The following is a 21044-nucleotide window of genomic DNA, read 5'->3' as shown; positions in this document are numbered from 1 at the left end:
GTGTAGCAATCAGCATATGTTGGCGAATGTGAAAGGGAAGGGAAGGGTATAAAACAGATCCAATGATTAATGTTGGGGCTCGCAAATATCCGCATATACAAGTACAGAAAGTTGCATTTTGGATGTCAGAGTTAGGAAGAGATATGCCGCATGAGGGCGCTGCACATTGTGGTACAGCAGGCACTACATCAAAACATTTTCATTTCCCAGGAGAACAACGAAGTCGGAGATATACCGAGATGTAATCAAGGTAGTACTTTGGCAACATGATTTCTTTTGCTGTGTTCATGAAAGTGAACATTTAGTCACCCTTCCGTCCAAGATTTCATGTTACATTCCCTATGTAGGTTACAGTATTACCTGTGCACACCCACAGATATTCTTGCACAGTCACTCGTGATCTATTCAGCTCTGGGACTGTTCGCCCCATAGACGTGTGTACATAAGCGAGAAAAAACCCAAGTCAGGAAACCAAGTGGCTATTTCCTATAGGGATTATGCCACCATGTCATCTTCGACGTTCGATTTTACTGTGAAAAGTAGCAAGTTCGTCTATCATGTAACCGCCAATCGTTCCCTAGCATTCTCAAAAAAATTCATACTTGGTACTTAATTTGCTTCAAAAACGCTCGTTTCGTGTGATTTTCGGCCGAATTCGACGGCAACGAGTGACTGTGCTGTGATCCACCCAGAGGAGAAGCCACATAAGTTGATCCTTGGGGTCATTGAAAGGTTGCAGATACAAATCTTTGGCTCACACCTAAGGAAGCTTTTCATGATGCAAAAACACAAATCAGGTGTCACAGACAGAGTGTGTTGTTTACTAGATGAGCAAATTAATTATCTCGAATTTTCTTGCTAGAAGTCATAAATGCTTGGTAACTGTTCTCAGACTATATTAATTTTTTTCTCAGCGTTTTCTAAAGCTGTGATTATGAAAACTTGATTCACTTTCTTCAAAACGAGTCAATTAAGGCAGTAGACCTGCAAACAATTGCAATATTTGGAAAGAAATCTATATGTGCAATGTCCTAGCTCTCCCTTCAACCTACATAGTCTAAGCTTGCAATTACTTTTTAGTCTTATAACATGTTATTGAATTTGTTCATTTCAAAGACACATACTGGTATATATTGGCAACCTACACATACAAGTGGATATTCTCAACTTTACAGAGGACATACACACCAAGTGGGGTAAAGAGCAGACGGTTGACCCAACTCTAAAATCTGTCTTTACTCTGCCACAATGGCATAACACATTTCCTTCAAAGGGTGAACTCAGTTTATATGTATGTGTATGTCATATTGCAGCAGATGGCACCAATAGCTAGTTTTGAGAATGGAAACAGTTTTCAGGAACTTGTCCACTTCTTTGAAATCAATGTCATCAGCTGGGTAAGCAAGTGTTTGCCAGTAGGGGTAAGATAGGAGACAAAAAACAAACTTTACACTGTACATAACGTACACCTTTATTGGTTCACACATGGCATATGGATGTGATGGCTAGTTGGACGTAAAATCTGGCAACAGCTGTATGGATTTTTGTTAAACATCACTACATCCAACACTACGGCAAATTTGGTGACTGTCCTAAATTCTAAGAGTGAAAACTGACAGGAAAAATTGATGATGACTAACGAGAAAGATGATGATGATGATAATAGATGATGACGATGATAATGACCAAAACAAGAACAAAAAATATTCAATACTGGTACCATGAAAAAGATACAATAAGTAATCAAATTATGGAAGTCGGTTTTTTTTTTGATAACTAAAAAATTCTCTTATGTAAAACAGGTTTTGGCATGATCAGAGAATCCACTCCAAGGAATTATGGGTAATTTAAAGACTGATGGGTAAAACATTGAACTACGTTTCTGGCACCAAGGTGGCATTTACCCATAATTCTTTGAGTAAAAGTAGCCAATGTGGAGACTAAACCCAACCTACTTCTCTAGATTCCCAGTACTAAGGAAAATGTGTGCTCAAAATGAAGCTACCTAGGTTTACATTTGTTTTGAAAGATATACAAATAAATTGAAAATGCCAGTTTCCATAGTGACCGGCAGCTCCTAAGTACCAAAAAAATCTGGATAATAATACACTTGGCTTAATTCAAGCCAAAAGTACTACTTCACGGATGGCGACAGAGTTGGATCGTAAAATTTTTAATATACACTTAAAGGCCCTGCAAGTCAACTATGGGTATAAAATCTATGTTGTACATGCTCTAAAAACCAACTGCATAAAAATCAAGCGACAAAATTATATCCAAACCTGACACATAATCTAAAATCTTTTGCTTTTTTGCTTCATAATAATAAAACACGGAGAAAGCCCTGGTCTCAAATTCCTTTGCCTATCACAACCATCAACTCAAAAGTGCCTCTCCTTCATTGTTTAAGTTAATCTTAAAACGGTTGATAAACGGTTGTAAAATTACGAACTTGCGCAATAAAATCTGCGTGATCTGTCTGGTCATTCACTATACAATCTACACAGTACTTTATTTTGGTACATGTCTATGCTTATTAATGAATTTGCTAATAACTTCACAAAATCAAACTTACCGCAGTGTCCCTTGTTCCTTGTTTCAGCCACTGCCACCCCTAGGCATGAATGGTCCATCCCTTTCACACACAAGGAAAAGTCCATGTCAAAGGGGGGGGTGGCAGGATTACTGTTTATACCTTACATGTAAAAGCTAATGACATACACGATCTATTGTCTTTTGTCTTAGCAGAAAGTAACGTCCATTGAATTAAAGGGTTTAAACATCATGATGTTACTTATTATAACAATGTACTGAAAAATGCATTTAAAAATCCAATGCACTGAAGATCTGCACACTATGGTCAGAAAGAGGGATATTAACCAGCTAAAAAAGTGTATCAGGCTTTTAAAATGTAAAGAAACATACTTGACTTAAAATATCTATTTTACAAGATGGCTGCCACAGTAGGATAAAAACCTACAAAATATACACAACCTACACTACAACTCTCAAACACTTGACAACATTATGCTTTGCGCTTTATTCAACTTCTGAGTCAAAAGAAACGGAGAAATGTGCCAATTGGTTGTCTTGGAAACAGAGAGACAGAATAAAACTTGCAAGATACGTGGTTGGTTGGGGAAGGGGGGTAGGGGTTAAGGTACTAACTGGCTACAATTACAAAAGAAACCATGATTATGATATAAGATGGCTGAGCCTTTAGGATTTAGGAAGCTGAGACGACAAATGTAATACTCTACAACATGTCAGTCTTGGAAAATCTGGACTACTTGACAGAACACTGTGCGGTGCAGTCTCAGCTCAGCAAATCACTACGTAATCCATGGCCAATGTTTCACCCTTTCCAATCCTATTGCCATGTGCATGGACCAACCTTTACCATTGATGACAATGGCGTAAGGTTTCGGTGGTAATGAGAAAGGTCAAAGTGAAAAGCTGCTTGTTGAAAGTATGGCATTAAGTTCAGTTTAGAGTTTATCTTTCATCTCCATTCAAAGGCACAATAATCCTCTTCTGAGGACGTCAACTCGCAGCATGGATTACATGATTTTGAGTGGCCAACATCACACAAGACGGCTACCCAGTATGCATGATGCATGACCAGGTCTTTCACATTCACAGACACAGATGCTGCAAGGTAGCGGCTTCCCAATCTGTCCGCTACCATGCACAGGAATTCAGTTGGCAGGGCTGCAGTGGTCTTGGAAAAAAATCAACTGAAAACAGAACGGGCATGGTAGCTATGACAACAGGGTTGCTATGGTAAACTCCAGTTTGTTACCTGGCAGTGACTGACTTCAGTACTGACTTCATAGAAATTGAACTTCGCAGCTACGAGAGGATTTATGCACAAATGAAGGAAAATATCCCGGAAGCAAACATAAAACCGCAGGTGTTGCTCCATTCTGTCTCTCTGTCCCTATTTTCAAGATATCAATGTTGTCAATGTCAATGTCAATGTGCAGTATGAGTAAACTAACAACACATATATAGTTTGAATTTGACACAACAAGTACATAGAAAATCACCCATTCAGTCTTGTGAATTCACAGCTGAAGACGTCAGGACAAAAAGCATATTCCCCGCCCCTAATGCCCACCCAACGCCCCGTTTTCCCCTCCCCAAAATAATTGGACTTACCCAACAAGTGCTTATTCCAGCATTTTAAAGGTATATACGTTTTTTTTTTTCTTAAACAATTATCTTGACTACATTTTCTAATCTAACATGTACAATATACTGCTTGCAATTACATCTAGAAAGGTACAACATGGCTTGTCACAAAAATCTCCAAAAAATATTTGCATCACTCCGTAGAGAGTTCAATTGATCGGTACATAGGTGGTGTCCCATCTGTTTCCCGTTTACCCTATGGGCAGTAACAAAAGTGCGTGTTAGATGCCGCTTACTGAACCAAGTGGCACCTATATCCCACTTATTACTGCAAAGCATTATGGGTAAAACCACTTTTCACAACTAGTCTGCTTCTATTTCTACTAAAATCATGATTTGTTCACATGTTAACCATAAACACGTCTTTTAATTCGGGTGATCGGTAAAAAGTTGAACATTTTTATTTTTCAAGCAGCGGGAATGGGGATGATGAGTCTGTGAATACAAATGAAAGGAAATGAATGTTCTAGATGTTTGCCTTCACTGCTGTCCAATTAAAACCTCTAAAGCTGATGGTGTCAAGTTCAAGATTTAATTATTCCCAATGAATGGAAGAAATGTCTATGATAGTATTTCCTTACAAATATTATACGCTAAGATATGATATCAGAGAGGCCGACTGTCCTCCTCGGCCAAGAAACAACTGGTTCATTGTTATGAAGTGTTCTGAACATCTCTTGTTTGGCTGGGGGAACCAACAAGGAATTGCAAAAAACCTTGATAGAAAAGAAGAACATTACTTAACCTTGATTATTAAACGTTCCCCCCTATCAACCATACTGTAAAATTCTGACAGAAAAGGTCTCCAGAGGGTCTTCCATCAAAGCGTAGCTATAAGGCTATGGTATGACTTTTCAAGCCACAAACTAGAGTTACAAATACACAAATTGATATATCTACACAAAAACCTAGGACTGTAACTGGTTTGTAAAAAATAAAAAAAATACATTATACATACTAGTTTGTTAAAATTTGCAAATAAAAGACGCACGTACAGGGCAAGATCTGTCTGGGGAAAAAAAAAAAAATGAAACTGACGAATCAACATTCATACTTTGCGTGACATCTAAGAAATACATGATCAATCGTTTTTTAATTTTTTTTGTCATACGCTTGAAATTTCATTTTAAGTCCCATCCATCATTAAACTTTGAGTTGTCAAGCAAAATTTTCCCCCAAAATAATTGTAATTGGTGTCTTCTAATAACAGATTCTACACAAGGAATCATTTTATTGAGATATTGAAGAGGAAAAAATCTTTCCAAAAATTGTCAACATTTAGGCGACTACAATTTTAAAGTATGTCTGATACAAGTTATCAAATCTATTCTTCTTCATCTCCTTTGCCTTTCTTGTCTTTTTTCTTCAAGAATGAAGGCGTACGGAATCCTTTTTTCTTCTTTTCCTTTTCTTTCTTTTTCGGCGATGTCTCCTTGGTCGGTGATGATTCTTTGCTGCTGTCGTCTTTCTCGTGCTCTAGGGTTGATGTTCGACTCTCCTCGCCTCCCTTCTCCGGCTCGGCATCAATGTCTGTCTCTATCACGGTCTTCTTCACTGTGGTTACCGTAGTTACAATTTCTTGGTCCCCTGGAGCACACAAGAACAAAAGAAACAACTTGATATCATAGAATATTTCTGCGACAGATTGCAGACAGATATTCAGACTCCAAAATTTTGATATTTCTTTCACGATCTACGTCTTTTATAGCGACTCATTTAAAAGCTCTTGGAGTAGCAATATTTTTTTAGAGTCATGGTTTTCAAAAAACTGAAAATTTTATTTTTCTGTGTAGAGTAACACAGGGATGTTGGCCATTAATTAATTTGCAAAAAGAGAATGGTAAGAGAATTGTTGTAAGTTCCATTTAGGAAAGTTTGAGCAAGGGTTTAAGTCCTTCACTTTTGAGGCACATACTACCATCAAGTCCAGTAAGTGGTTTTGTAGAACAGCATTGCTCTTGCCCTAAAACTATAACACCTATGTATAATATGTGCACAAGTACACACAAACAATATGATGTGAATGGTAACTGTTCGTGTAAATGGCCAGAGATTGTACTGGTTTGATTTCTGTTTCAATGACGGCACTCACACATAGTCATAAATACTTATATGCAACCAAGACCCTACAGACACCATTCAGTCATTTGTGCGTGTTGGAAAAGTGACATAATACAATCCCTTACTGAATTCTTTATAGGAGAACCGCAAGTTCTGGGCTTGCAGCAAGTATCACCTATACACACAGGCTGTTCAGGGAATTACAGTGTTTATTAGTGGCGCTCTCAATCTGCCAATGAAGGCTGTGGTATCAAAGCTTTAATTTCCAAAGAGCCATGATTGGACACAGACTAATGCTGCAAACTTACCTTCCTTCCTGGTTACTGTTTCTGTGGATGTTTCCTCCATCACAACGTCCTCCTTGGTTGATTCCTCTTTCTCTAACTCTTCAACAGGGAACTGTATGTCACTCAAGTCTGAAAGGTGGGGGGAAAAAACAGAATTAAAATTGCCAGGGTCACAGCAGTGCACTTAAAGGCCACGGCAAATTCGAGGACTTACAGTAGTTTTCAGCAGTTTTGGTAGAACTCTGGCACAAAAACTATCATCTCCTCACAGTGTTTGTGTGGCAAACTTTATTTAAATCTTCTTACAACAACAAATGTATGTACATGGTATTGGATAATTTTGACATTTGAATGTTTAAAGGGTGAAGAAAAAGGTATAGATTCGGAAAAAAGTACTAAAATTGATGCAAGAGGGTGTGTACTGGGAATTACATGGATGGAAGCATCAGAATGAATGAAGGAAGGAAAGAAATTGGTAGAATATGCTTACCTTGTCCAGTCTTGTTGGCAACTTCTTCCTTATATTTCAAAATTTCCTTCTCTGACATGCCTTCAAATGGGTTTGGTGAGTAGGTGGTGTAAACTATGGCTTCTTTCTGAAAGTCACGTTGGATGATACCCTTAGAGGCGGCTTGCACATTGTCTCCCGATCCTGAAGATTTGGCATCCTGCTCAAACACAAACCACACAATGACAAAATCAAGGAAAGAAGAATCATGAGACTTGTCGATTGTGTGCTTTTCATCCAAGCTGCAAATGGAAATGAGGTTAGCTGTATGGCGTCAACATTGAAGATACAAGAGAAAAGTTGTACTCATTAGAGGGGACCCTTTCTGTTTATTCTTGGATGAGATCGTTCAATTATAAATGTGTATAGTTACAAAGTACCTTGTTACTGTACTGAAAACATGTTGTGTTGTCATTTAACGGAACACTGCCCTAGCCCTATTGGACTCAAAAATAATTTATGCACAAAATTAGCATAAGTTTCATTTCATTTTTGTTTCTCTGCCTAGTGAACATTAACAGCAGTTGTTTTGTCATCTTACAAAGCAGTAAACTAAGCATAAAAGGGGAAAAAAAGGCACCGTCAATTTAGGAAAATATTACAAATGAATAGAATTGGCATATTCAGTGTTCAAATTCAGGGGAACTTGACTGTTTACCATCTGTTCAAATGGAAATCTATTGGTATAACATTTAAGCAATACTAAATGGGTGAGAGTATCTGCTAGAGTGACGGTGTAGAATGTGAAAGGAGCAAATCTGTCATCTTTTCACACAGGTTTCTGAGACTCCTGAGATAATTATTTTTGCCATTCTGATTGGTATGCTACTACATTCCTTCTACAAACCCTTCTTTCATTCTTCTAGTGAGCATAAGATATAAAGGTCACTGCACATAATATCTTACAGGTACAGCAGTTGTAACTATTAATACTTCTGTTTTTCATGTCCACTGCATTTTCTACAACACTCCCATATGAGTTTTGAGATACAGTGTTCAGTGGTATTGATATTGTTGACAAGTTAAATTCTGGTCTGGACTAGAATTCACAAGTAAACAATAACAATGAGTTTTACATGTAAACGCACTGTGTCGTAAGGTAAATAGTGGGTGTTCCGACATGCTTTTTGGAGTTGGACAAAAATTTGCAATAGACATACAAAACAAACTTAGTGAAAAAATCATCAAATGTTACATCTCCTATTCCTTCAGTATGGTAAGTCTACTACCATACAGGGCATGGACAGTGTTTCTTATGAATGACAAGGCAGCACATTTCAGTAACCGTAACAAACAAACTAACAGTAACAAACAAACAAATTCCAATGTGAAACAAGAATTTTCAATATGTCAACTCGACTGACTGTGATCTCATAACACATTCACAATTGTTTTCATGCCCATGTGAAAGGAGAAATGCTTATATGGATGTTACAGGCTGCTACAGTTGGTTCAGGAAGAGAGTGGTTTCAAACTTCACTGCAGAAACTCATCATGTTGTTTTCGTTGCAGAAAGGCAAGAGAGGATGGTATCAGAATTGATGATAACGAAATGAAAAAGGCAGAAAGTGGTGATTGCAAATACACAGACAATATTTTTATTGAGGGCAACACCTAGGTAAATTTTACCAGGGCTCCCAAGACATGTTACAAGGTCCCCCACCCCATGGTATAGCAATGTAATCATTAAGGGGAACATTAGAAATGGCACCGGGCTCCAAAGTTTCAGGACCATGTCTCCAAACTTCAGCAGATACATACAAAGATTATCCTTCCAATGAAACTACTTGATGTTAATTACCACATATTGTCTTTCATATCTCATTCAAAAAATTTACATTGGATGCCTACTGATGATGTAAACTTAACAATGTGCAGTCCGGGTCAGCTCCAAAATTGGAGCGCTATACCATAATATTTTCCCCCTCTCATTAGCCAATCAGCGGCCAGCGCGCCATCAGTAAAAATTGTATTTCCTGGCAACCTCCACATGCGTCCTTCGTTACGTACGCCATACTGTGTCGAACTCCCGCGCCGTATTCTGTCATAATGTCGAACAGTTGTGTGGCCACTCTGTCAAAACACAATTTCAAAATCGCGTACCAGTTTTATTCTGGCTAAGACAACCAAACCCCATATATCGCTGTGATTCCTAGACTCTGGCTTGAAGTCCTGCGAAATATAAATCGTGTACCTACACAGATCGTTCAGAATACCCCATTTGTGTCGGAGATGGCAGCGATACAAATTCTACCGTATGGGGAACAGTTGTGTGGCCACTCTGTCAACACATTTTCAAAATCGCGTACCATTTTTAGTCTGCGTTTGACAACTACAAAACAGGTATCGTTTTAAAGCTCTGACATTGCTCTTCTTTCTTGCAAAATGTTATACGCGTACCTACACAAATAACCTTTATAACAGTATTTCTAATAGAGATGACGAACATCCACAAAATGATTCTCGGTACTTGAGCGAAATCGATAAACTTGGGGTAGAAATGAATCGTCAATATTTCGAATATTTGTTCACTAATCGGATTCCTTGTTGGCCATGACCTTCTGCAGAGAACATGGATTATGTTGACTGTCGAAATTCGTCGAAATTCACAAGACAGGGGCTTAATAAGCGGCCCAAAACTGCCGATCACACTTGGTGGGTAATTTGTGACCCAGCGTGACCTGTACTTTATTAATGATGTAATCTGGTCGATGATTGGCTGAATGCCGGAATACATTATCATAATGAGTCTCCAATTTGGAGCTGACCCGGACTGATGTGAGTTCTGCCAGGACTTGGTGAGTTCTGCCAGGACTTGAACAATAATTACTACAACTTTATACAGTTTTGAAATCAAATGAAACAATTTAAACAACCAAATATAGAAGTCTTGTAACAAATACACAAAGATTTTGTTCATACAGGCATGAAAACAAGAGAGAACTGTACATCTTCAGGAAAGTCAAGGGCCCAGACAGTGACTCTATCTTCTGATTTTGTTTTCAGTATTTTTGTTCTGTGTCTTGGTCTGAGCTGCTTCTTCCAATATGTGTTTAATATGCATTTCTTGAGTGTGACCGTACACTTGTACTTTTGACTCAAGAGACGATATGTGGGTAAGCTGGCCCCCTCTCAATCTTTGAGCGATAGTGACACTGTGATCACGTTATCGTATTACTTTGGTTTGTGAAGTGCCATGTTAATTTTCCAGTTCACAATAAAAATACTGAAAACACATAATCAAAGGTCAAACAGCCGCTGTTCCAGTCAATGTCATTACAGAGAGATACTGTGTAGAAATAGACTTGGCAACACATTCATCACTTTCTTGCATTGTTAGATGATAAAGTTGACATTAATCCCCGTCCAATTGCTGTGAATTCTTTCAACTGTTAACGTTTACTCTTACATGACTAACTGAAAGCTTTAAAAATGAGACCATTAAATGTTTTATGTAAATGTTGCAAAGGAATATTTTTACTTTTTTTTACTTTTGTATCGTTTACAGACTTTTTATAAACTCTGAATGATGAACGAAACTAGCTGCACTCTTTTAAAAAATGTCGTTATCGGCTATACTTATTGACAGAAGTCCTACTTTCAGCATTTATGTGAGAAAGGAAAAAAAAACTGCAAATAGAAAGAATAATTAAAGAAAGACGGAAACAAATCAAAACAGTGGTGGGAGTTCTTGATGAGAAGCAGCCAAGATGAAAGAAGCAGGCAAACACAACCCATGGTGACGGCAACTAAAAACAGAAAGAAAAGTGATATGAAAGGAAAATACAGAACAAAAACACCACAAGCACACAGAACACCAAAATGTAGACAGAAGAAAACCAAGGCTGAGGTGATACTGATGAAGATTTCAATGAAAAGGGGTGCCTGAAATAAAGACCAGAAATTCTTTTTTTTTTAACACAGTGCAAGTATAACTATAGTCTACCTTAGTATCAGTCAAAAGATCCCGTGAATCTGACTTGGGGGCATCCTTAGCACAGAAGAGAGAAAAAAGAAATATATGTCACTCCTTCATGCACAGGGCGTGACAGAGGTTTACCCGACTCCGATTTTTCTTTCAGTTTTTACGTGGAGGCTGCGTCGCCGTTTGGGATTACTTTGCTTGGTTTTTGATAATCTTTGGTACAAGGAGGTGCTTCCCTTTTCTGAAGCAGCGTCTCGGAATGAGGAGAGGTATTTGAGATTTAAATATGGATTTTGGTTTTGCTTCAAACTGTAATACTTTGCTGTACAATAATACTTGACATGTGCTAATCAGTATGGTGAGTGTGGCACTCCAGTGACTGTACCTTCAGAATTGGCATGCTGCAATCAGGAGTAACTTGTAAAATGTAAAAATTTCCTTAAGTAATATCCAAATCTAGCGACTTCGCTTCCACACCTTGATCTTTCAATGAGGCAGCTTTTCACACAGCCTTGATTTCTTATACATTGAAAGCACATCCAACATGCCACCTGCCACCCCCATATGGAGAAAATGGTGACGTCCGTTCCTTATCTAGTATCCGCCATGTTTTAAACCATTAATATTCAGAGAGCAGAACTTTATACTTACTCGCAGGACACTCAAATGATAGTTTGCAATTTTCCTTCAGTTCAATTTGTGTTATCTACTTTTTTATGATTTTGAAGTTGGTATTTTGAATACTGACCACATTAAAACGTGTAAAATGACTGTGAAATACATCTTATGAATGACATTTTTGGCTTTTCAAACACACTGGTTGTCAGCAGATTTTATTAAATTTGCCAAAGTGCATCCTTGTCAGAATGCAAACTTTGGGGATTTCATCTGTCACAGCTGATGCAAAACTAAGTGATGAAAAATTCTGACAGGTCCCTCAAGCTTGTTTTAAATGCTCTATGCCAGAAAAGAGTGAACGGGACGAAATTATTTGTGTTATTGTTTGATGTGAGCAATTATTTATGTTGTTCTGCTTACTGAAATATTCAGTCATAAAATCTCTACTTCCTCTTTTTACATATGTATAGATACGGCTGCAAGAAATGCCTCAATGACATAATTTATGGTACATACCAGAAATTATGTCATCAGCGTATTTGCACACGTGTATATGGTACACTGTGATAGCGCTCTGATGATAGATAATTCAACACGTTTCAGTATGCAGAACAACATACATAACTTCTGACATGAAACACAAATGACCGAAATAATTTGAAAACGTAGGGACTATCCCTTTAACAAATTACTGTTTACCTCTTTGCTTGCTGAATATTATGAAATAATGTTTCATTGATACAAAGGCAAGATTTCATAACATGTACTAGAAACAGTAAAACTGAACAGTACAACATCAATTTTTTTCTTTCTTTTCAAAGTGAAAATAAGAATTTTTTGACATTGGGCCTGCCAACTATAGCAACCACTTATTTCTCACATCAGCTGTAACAGTTTCAAGAGGTTCAGGTGGTGATGTAAAAAAACAATGCAAAAATTAAGCGACACAAAATTAGTAACAGACACCACAGAGCTGTATTAGTTAGAGGTGAATTGACAGAAAACAAAAGAAGTTCCAACTTGAAAACCAAGAGGGCGTCAAAGTCTGTAACTGAAGAGAAAATAATAGTTATTTTGAAAAAAAAAAGCAAAGTTCAAAATAAAGCCTTTAACCTGTATGCACTATAAGCAGTGCTTTTTATTTCTGAGTATTATGTGTGCTTCCGCAGCAAATTTTATGGGCAACTTTTTTCTGAGCTGGCAGTGTTGTGGGTTTTTTCCTCTTTGCAACTTCTTTTCTGTAATTGGCCTAATGGCACTTCCCAGCACTCTATCAAAATGTCTTACTTTTGTGATTTTCATTAGTGAAAAAAGGAGTAAGAACAAACCACACCCAAAAAGAGATGAGAGCAAGGACAATCTTGGAGGAACTGCTGTTGCAGCGGCAACGACATCAAAGATGTGAGTAAAAAAAATTTTCCCCGAGTGTTGCTGTGCATGAGTCTGTTTAAATCAGCTACATAGACTCTCAAAAAGCAGTTGTGCAACCGCATTGCTAAACAACCACCATTTTCCAATATGCAATATGCTGGAATGAAAGTGTGGATCTGAAAAAGCAAAGTCCAGATTTCAGTTCACCTGCACCCATATTTGTCAACACCTGTTAATAGGTGGCGCTGTTCTCTATCTCACCTGTAACCTGCTGCCTGGGTACCCTACTCCACTGAGGACTTCAGAAATGGGTCCTGCGTGGATCTTGTCATCACGTCTGTCTTGTTTAATCTGAAAAGGGAAATTCCATGTACTTTCTTCATTGAGCAACAGAGGAGAAAAACTTTGAAAGGATTGCTGGGTCCCTCATGTTTACAATATTTTGCATGAAAACAATAACTGGTACTGTGAGTTGTACACAATGGTATTAAAACAATATGCAATACCGCGAATCTGCCATTTGTCTGTTCAAAACACGTACCAGCAATGAACAGCATGCACATAGAGCCTGCTGGCAGTGTAACATGATCTCCTATTGCCCTTTGCGCACAGAATTCATTTTCACCAAAGACTGCAATGCCGTTAGAGTATTTGATCAATTGGTGAGATTGAACTGAAGGAGAACTTTTAATTACATAAAATCAAGGACACAAACAATTTCTGTCAATTGATGCTACCGTACTTATCAAAATGGAAAAATATTGTGGGTTAGCGGATGAAAGAGAGCAACTCACAATTTTATGTGATTACCTACCTCCTTCTGTCTCTTCTTGAATTCTTTGGGATCTTCTCCTTGTTTAGCAAATTGTTGTGGATCTTGTATCTTCATAGTTTCACCTTCGGTGGCTTCCTCCTTGGTGACCCACTATTAAAATCAACACATATATGTAAACTAGGTTAGTATGATTGTAATCCTGACCTACAGAATCTTGCTAGCTGAGGAAGGAGCAAATTACTTAAGAGTTTCACCCCCAGTTCCCTGTATACAGGTCCAACTTTACCATAGAAAACAATGGATTTGGGATAAACCATGGTGGTGAAAGGGTTAAGAGTTTGGGGGTCCAACAACTGGTGTCAATGTAAGTTTAGCTGTTAGCAGTCTATTTTCTTGGTCTTGCAGCATGGTTGCCATTTCTGCAGTCTAATTTCAGCCTGCTGATCAGCTTGCTATCCCTAAGGGTCTAGTTTACTAGTCCTGCAGTCTGGTTTGCTGGTGCCCCAGTCTAGTTTGCTAGTCCCCAAATCTAGTTTGCTAGTCCCCAAATCTAGTTTGCTAGTCACAGAGTCTAGTTTGCTAGTCCTATAGCCTAGTTTGCTAGTCCTACATACATTTATTACAACACAAGTGCATCAGTATTTGCTATCCCAGAGTATTGAACAAAAGGAATGGCAAGTATACAGTCTGAGCAAGAAATTGGATGTTCCGATACACTACTGGCTTTGCTCATCCTTGTAGCCCCTGTGAAATATACACCAAATGTTGTCTGTCAAACCATGGCTTAAGTCACACATGTTGACAGGGCTGTGGAACTGTAGTTTAAGAATATCAAGCATTAAAAGAAGTGCATCTACCTCTTGGCAACTCTTCAGTGTTTTCTCTGCATGTTCACTGAAGCGGGCAATTTCTGCCCCATTCCTCAAAATTAGGGGGCAAACTTGACATTTGAGGGGGGCAGTATTTTTTAATGCTTACTAATGACATTAAACAACATATCCTATCAAAACATGAACATATAATGGCACTGGTATCCATGGAGACTGAAGCACAACTATGTCCTTTTCTGTGTTTTGGTTTTCTTTTCGATGCGTACATTCCACGTTATACACGTCGCCAAAATTGAATGACAGGCGATATGTTGTCTTTTCCGGGGGAATATTCTGAATAGAAATAACGGCAAATTTACAGGTCACTACACTGTGCGCTTGGGTCACCATCATACGGACGTATTTGCGTGCTGTGTTTTGTGCGCGATTTTCGCGCAGTCATCACTTTTAAAGGGCAGAAAAAGGCTCAAAATGCACAATTTGCGCAATCGCGCAGTCGAGAGAAAACCCTGACTCTTTACATGTAAAAAACTGTGTACGTGAGAAATCATTTGTCATACCTTAGTCTTTGTTTTGGGACTTCCTTCGTCGCCTTCATTGATGGTAACTTCAACTTTAGTGTATGTATTTGGGGTGGTCAGCCATTTTGTTTTCTCGCCGGCAGCCCTTCTCTGCGCCATCTTCATGGGTGGTTCATACTTACTGCTTTCTACGTCTCCTTCGTGGACGTATGTGAACGAGGTCGATGCAGGGGGAATCGTGACATCGCTGAATTTTTTCTTATCTTCTACCTTGATCAGAGGTTGGTGGTAGATGTAGCCTGTCCTGTGGCCCTGTGAATGAGAAAGTGGAATTGTACTTTCAGAAACCTCATGCATAAACAAGTATATCTATCAAAAAATGGCAGCCTGTTTGACACATTACCTTTTATTAACACTTGAGGGCAGTATTCAAACAAGCTAGGTCACTTGACAGTAAGGCTACAGTACAACCAGTATTTCAATTACTGACAGCCGTACAATTATTGCATTTGTTTTGATTACTTTATGACCCTATATACACTTACTTTTAGAATGCTATTAACAATGTTTAAGAAAAGTACCTGCCTTAGCGTACGTCCGATACATCCTCAAATATACAGTGATTACAAAGACCAATAAGATTTATTATTCAGAATGTTAAAGGGTGAAGCAAGTGAAATGTCATCTTAATACATGACTTGTGTGTTCCTGCTCACCATATTATCCAACCACCTCATCATGGCTTCAAATTCAAGTTCACCGATCCTCCATTTACGTTTGTCGTCACTCTTGGGTATGCCTATTGAGGCAATTTCTTTAGCTTTCTTGCTCATGGCTTCATCAACGAGGATCAAATCGTCAATATTACTGCAGGTCAGCAATTTGATCTGCAACACAACATGAAATGGTGCAACTGTGAAAGACGCAAATTATACGCTTTATTGCCTTAAGCACAAGTAATAGAAAGAATGCTGGAACGTACTGAAGTTGTCCCTAAAGGAACTATTCAGATGTCGCTGAGCTGCTGAAAGGGATTTTTCACACATATGCTGGTAGTTACTGAGAGAAATAAATAGCTTCCTGTTTTTGAAGCTTCTGAAATGAATTCTCCGGCAACGATGCAAAGTATGCATTCATCAAACAGCAGGAGTAAATCAATCTATGAGAATTCTGAGGAGACCAATACTGTTGATGTGAATGGATGTGCAGCAAAGTAACAATGTTCATTTACCAATGCCTATACTGAACACATTCAAGTCTAAAAGTGAAGTTTTAAAAAAACAGATGATGATCAACCAATGGAATCTAAGTATTGAAAGGGGAATATTGGACTCTCATTTTGTGATTGGAGCTTACTTCGTGTAAACATATTTGTGAACCATGGTAATGGCAAAGGAAAGGTTTAATTAACAGTGCATCCCAATGCCTTGTGTACAGTGTGCGGTGTTATTGTTGATGAATGAATTCTAGTCCGGACTAGATTTCAGTTTTAAACAACAACACTGGACATCACAAACACACAGGCTGTATTGATTGACATGTTGAACACAAGGCATGTCGATATTCTCTTGGGAGTGAAACGAGGAATAGTATTTCACACAGACAAAAAAATTCTCAAAAATGTAACAAAAGTTACAGCTAATGGAGCTGTAAGCACATCCGGTGAAGCTGTTCATGACCTAGTAGTTGCACGTCTCAAGAATCCTTACACCCATTGTTTCACCCATCAAAGCCAGTGACGTATTTTAGACCCCTTACCCGGCTCGGACATAAATGCCCGATGACGTCACAGAGCACCAGGGGTCAGGGTGCAAAGGGTTACGTATTTTAGACCCCTTACCTGTGTCTCGCAGGCAGTCATTGCATTGAGTGCCAAGTAGTAGGCTTCCTCTATGGTCTCCCCACAGACAAGAATGCCATGGTTACGTTGTACCAGGACCTAGAAATCGTGAAAAAAGTACAAAGTGATCAATCTTTGCAAACTTCTGCTCCAGAGGATATTCAGATTTTATTCTGTCGTGGAAATTTTTGTTTTATCATGAGAACATGTAAAATTCTGCAAAATAACTCCACTGACATTTCAGAATCTCTCCACAGCAGTACCGGTATGTGTATAGGTTTTGTCATGACTGATTCACCTAAAATATTTTGGCAAAGGAAATGATTCTGTGGTTTTATCATTATGGAACAAATTCTGTTACATATTTTGTATATCTTAACTTTTAATGTAATGTGGTTTATTTCCAGAATTTTCAACACTATTGTTTTGTGTTATTCATGGAAGTAATACAGGATGAAGATGGCTTTTTTTTTCAAAATTTGACATTATCTCCGGATCTTACACACCAAAAGCCACAATTTGGACACTGTAGTTTCTAGTACAGATGATCAATGATTGAATGCTTGTATGAAATTATTTTCACAGGAACTCTGACCAAAACACACATCTGCATAATTCCAAAATTCTCACCTTATTGTTGGGACCAAGGGCTCTGGTGATGGAATCTCTGTCATTTTTATCGACGATCATTCCCGTGAAATCATGGTAGGATATGTCACCTAGAACACAAGCCTCATCACAGCATCTCAGTAATCCACACTTCATACATGAAACCTGCAGCGAGAAGCAATGGAGATAAAATATTAACGTTGAAATCTTTGTTTTAATGAAGAGTCTGGAAGTGGTCAGACAAAATAGGAGTAAAGAGTCATTTCAGAATCAAGTCACACACCAGTTTCTGATTAAAGTATATTAACTTCAACAGCAGTCACTGACAGTAACATTCCATTTAGCAGTATTATATTTCAACAATTACTGATGAACAGAATTTAAAATTAAAAAGAGACAGCAGAATATATGAACTGTCATTAAAAGTGAGCAATCCATTCTATACCATTTTGAAAAAAAGCAAACCAGCTCATTTTTGGAGATATTTCTATTAATTTTTAGAGTTTTTTTGTCATGTACAGTTGCAAGGGAAGCGGTTATTATATTGATTCATTTTCTTCACTTTACATTGATACCGGGTGTAAATACTGTGTATTTTGTCAGCTAAGGCCAACTTCTGACTCTTAGTGTGATACACTGCCTGTGAGGGCGCTGTTACTGTGACATATACAACTTTATTCCTTGCATTGCAAATCACTCTGCCTCTGTGTGAAAAGCAATTGTAATTTTCGTTATCTGTACAGACAGGTGATGGTTGCTGGGAATACAAATGAGATAGAAGCATAGTGCTGCAGAATTTTACAAACCAGTCCCTTAACTTCATTATAGGAATCAAAAGACTGTTCTGAATTATTACAAACAGGAACAACTTGGCTTGTGTATTTTGGACAACACCATAGGAAAGAGTTCCTCCTACGAAAGGTGTGTGGCAATGGGTTACAAGGCAGGCAGCATCAGTCTAGTTGACACAAACTTACACCTCTCTAAATGTCAAAACAGTATTATCTTTCAGCCAGAAATCAGTAACATAAATAGAATGTCGTCTTTTTCAGAAGTTCAAGTTCAAGACTTCTGATGTCTCTGTGTTCACAGGCATGAAGAAATCTTGAAAGTGAACAAGGGGATGTTAGTACTTACAGCAGCAGCTGCAGGTGTATGAAGTTCAATGATGCACTTGATGGCTGGTCTGGTGGAGTGAATCGCAGCATGTAGGCTCCAGCCAGACTTGTTGGCTGGGTAGTTGGTGGTTCCCGGGTCCACTGTGTTACCTTGCATGTCAATTTTGATGAGACTGGAGGCTGAGATTTCATGGTACAGTAATCCAAACGGATTGACAAGGAAGTGGTCTGCTTCATGTGAAATACGCACCTGTAGAAATACATGAATAGGGTTAAAAATTCAGTGGCAGGTACTGGGAGCTCAAGGGCAGCTACAGCCTTTGATTTGCAGTGGTCAAACTAAATATGTTGTGTGGTTGTGTGGTTTAGTATTGAGGATGAATAAAATTTGAAATTAAATTTCTAAACTATGCATTCAAAAACATAATCGTACTAAGTCCAGCAAAATTACAGTTGACAGAAACCAAATAATATTGTGTTTCAAAAATTGGACAGCAACCTATAATACCCAATTTCCACCCAGTACAAAATTTTGTCGGTAGGTCACCCATGGTGCAATGCACCAGCCTGTATTTTTGACCTGCTAAAATTGAGCAAAATGCTATTTAATGTGGCAAAGTTTTCACATGGTGTTAAGGTGTGTAATGTCAGACAGCGGTGATACATTACATGTAATCTATACTCCATGATCTCTGTAGGGTCAAAAGGTCATACGGGTCATCTGATGGGGTTAACGTCGCCGCTAAAGCATTCAGCATGGCAAATATTCTGGAAAAGGCCTGTTGTTCTGACCTTTGCAATAGGCTTTTTGGACATATGGGTGTTTCTTTAGAAGTCAGTGAAAATGTGAAAAGGCAGGGGTGAGAAAAATCATGAACTTGAGCTCATATGGGCTGATAGTTTTCACCGTATTGACTAGGTTTAGTTCCACAAGCTGAACGGAGAAATGTATAATTCAGCTGATGACTGAAATGTTGACCTAGTACCTGTGGGCTATAAATGGAAACTGATTCTGGGCTTGAGATTTTTTTTATTGGCTGCCAGTAATAGGCCATGTGCTAGTGGCTCTGAAAACGATTTTTCATCAACCCTATTATAAACAAGGTTTTCTTGTGACAGAAATATTATGTGAGTGAGATTTAAACAAGCTTTGTGATGCTAGACTTATGGAGGTATTGTTCACGTGGTACATGTTGGTCAAAGGACTATGTTAAGAATAGACTGAAGTTATACTAGGTGTAGAAAGAATTTGCAGCAACTTTTGAATGTTACCTTATGTCACATTCTGTGGAGTGAGAAAGAAAAAATATCGATGGCGAGTGAAAGAAGACAGCCTGATAGCGACATCTACTTACAGACACATGGTTGTAGATGGAATGGGTCCACCCGTGAATATCCAGAACCCTGTAAAGGGATGCTAATTTACAGCGTACAATTTTCTCTCCTTTGGTGTAGTTTTGTGAGTCTAAACCTCGAATGTCGGCTATTGGAGTGACAGCTGAATATCCTGAGTGTGAAGAAAAACATTCATTAGTCAACAAAGAGATGATATCAAAAATATCATATTATTCGTGGTCCAGAGAGGGAGTGAGAGTTGTCACATATTTGAGCCTCAGAATCATTAAACACGCTGGGCTTACTTTCATATTGAAAAGTATTTTTCAGGGTGACCAAAGTATCTGGTAACCATTCCAATGTGCATGATGTGTTACATTGTAAAGTAGTGAATTCAGATATGAAATTCAGGCAATTTCATGATCAGCAGAGGGAGTCAAGTGATTTCTATTGTGCATCAGAGGTTGTCTGCCGCATAGTTGATCGGAATAAGTCAGGAAAAGCAAGGGATATCAGATCAAGTTGTGGCCAAATTTGGCCTTGTTTTGAAGTTCTACAATAACGGTTGCACACATTTTTCACATAACAAGAAACATATTTTTTAGGATCAAAACAAATTTCCAGAGAATAAAACAGGAGTGCATTGAATTTCATTAATGAAGTATATATCTCACCTCTGCCTAGAGCAGGACCTGCTGAAGAGGTTTGGTTAAATCTTGACTGTGGTAACAAAAGTTCTGAGATCTGCTGTAAGGCTATCAAGCTTGCAGGGTGCGGGCCAGTCTGATGAGATGAAAGTTGAATAAAGGTGCACATTAGCTATATATAAATCAAAAATTGTTCAAAACAACCACATTTACCGTATTTCTTTCTTTAATGCTGATGTCACAGTACAAAACAAATCTGATGATACATAAATCATCCACATTTGAGTGAATTGCATGAATATCTTACAAACAATTTCAATTCTCTTCAAGGTTAAATTCTTGACTGAAATTTTCTAACGATGCAAGGAATTCAATTTCTCTCATCGATGACAAATTATGAATGTT

At 38.2% G+C, this 21044-nt stretch overlaps 1 protein-coding gene and 1 long non-coding RNA gene across 6 annotated transcripts in view; one reads left to right on the top strand and one right to left on the bottom strand.

Moving 5' to 3' along the window:
• Positions 1–175: 175 nt before the first annotated feature.
• On the top strand, positions 176–12996 carry LOC139120024 (uncharacterized). Its single transcript, XR_011549025.1, has 3 exons — positions 176–250; positions 11133–11244; positions 12899–12996. It is a non-coding gene; the product is annotated as an uncharacterized lncRNA (long non-coding RNA).
• The window catches only part of LOC139120020 (alpha-adducin-like), a 53061-nt gene continuing 33463 nt past the window's right edge, over positions 1447–21044 (bottom strand). For 3 of the 5 annotated variants that reach the window (XM_070684024.1, XM_070684026.1, XM_070684025.1), the window contains exons 3-15: positions 20667–20775; positions 20013–20164; positions 18677–18907; positions 17561–17704; positions 16931–17029; positions 15807–15977; positions 15130–15402; positions 13779–13889; positions 13226–13315; positions 10997–11041; positions 7033–7210; positions 6564–6671; positions 1447–5781 (exon numbers count right to left, since the gene is read on the bottom strand). In XM_070684024.1, coding sequence (XP_070540125.1) covers positions 5519–5781; positions 6564–6671; positions 7033–7210; positions 10997–11041; positions 13226–13315; positions 13779–13889; positions 15130–15402; positions 15807–15977; positions 16931–17029; positions 17561–17704; positions 18677–18907; positions 20013–20164; positions 20667–20775 — 1974 coding nt within the window. In that variant the 3' untranslated portion in view covers positions 1447–5518. The remainder of the gene's footprint in view (positions 5782–6563; positions 6672–7032; positions 7211–10996; positions 11042–13225; positions 13316–13778; positions 13890–15129; positions 15403–15806; positions 15978–16930; positions 17030–17560; positions 17705–18676; positions 18908–20012; positions 20165–20666; positions 20776–21044) is intronic. The other 2 variants (XM_070684028.1, XM_070684029.1) reach the window with 1 other exon arrangement.

The sequence above is a fragment of the Ptychodera flava genome, chromosome 20, assembly GCF_041260155.1.
Source record: "Ptychodera flava strain L36383 chromosome 20, AS_Pfla_20210202, whole genome shotgun sequence".
Lineage (NCBI taxonomy): Eukaryota > Metazoa > Hemichordata > Enteropneusta > Ptychoderidae > Ptychodera > Ptychodera flava.
This window is presented reverse-complemented; position numbering and strand designations above follow the sequence as displayed.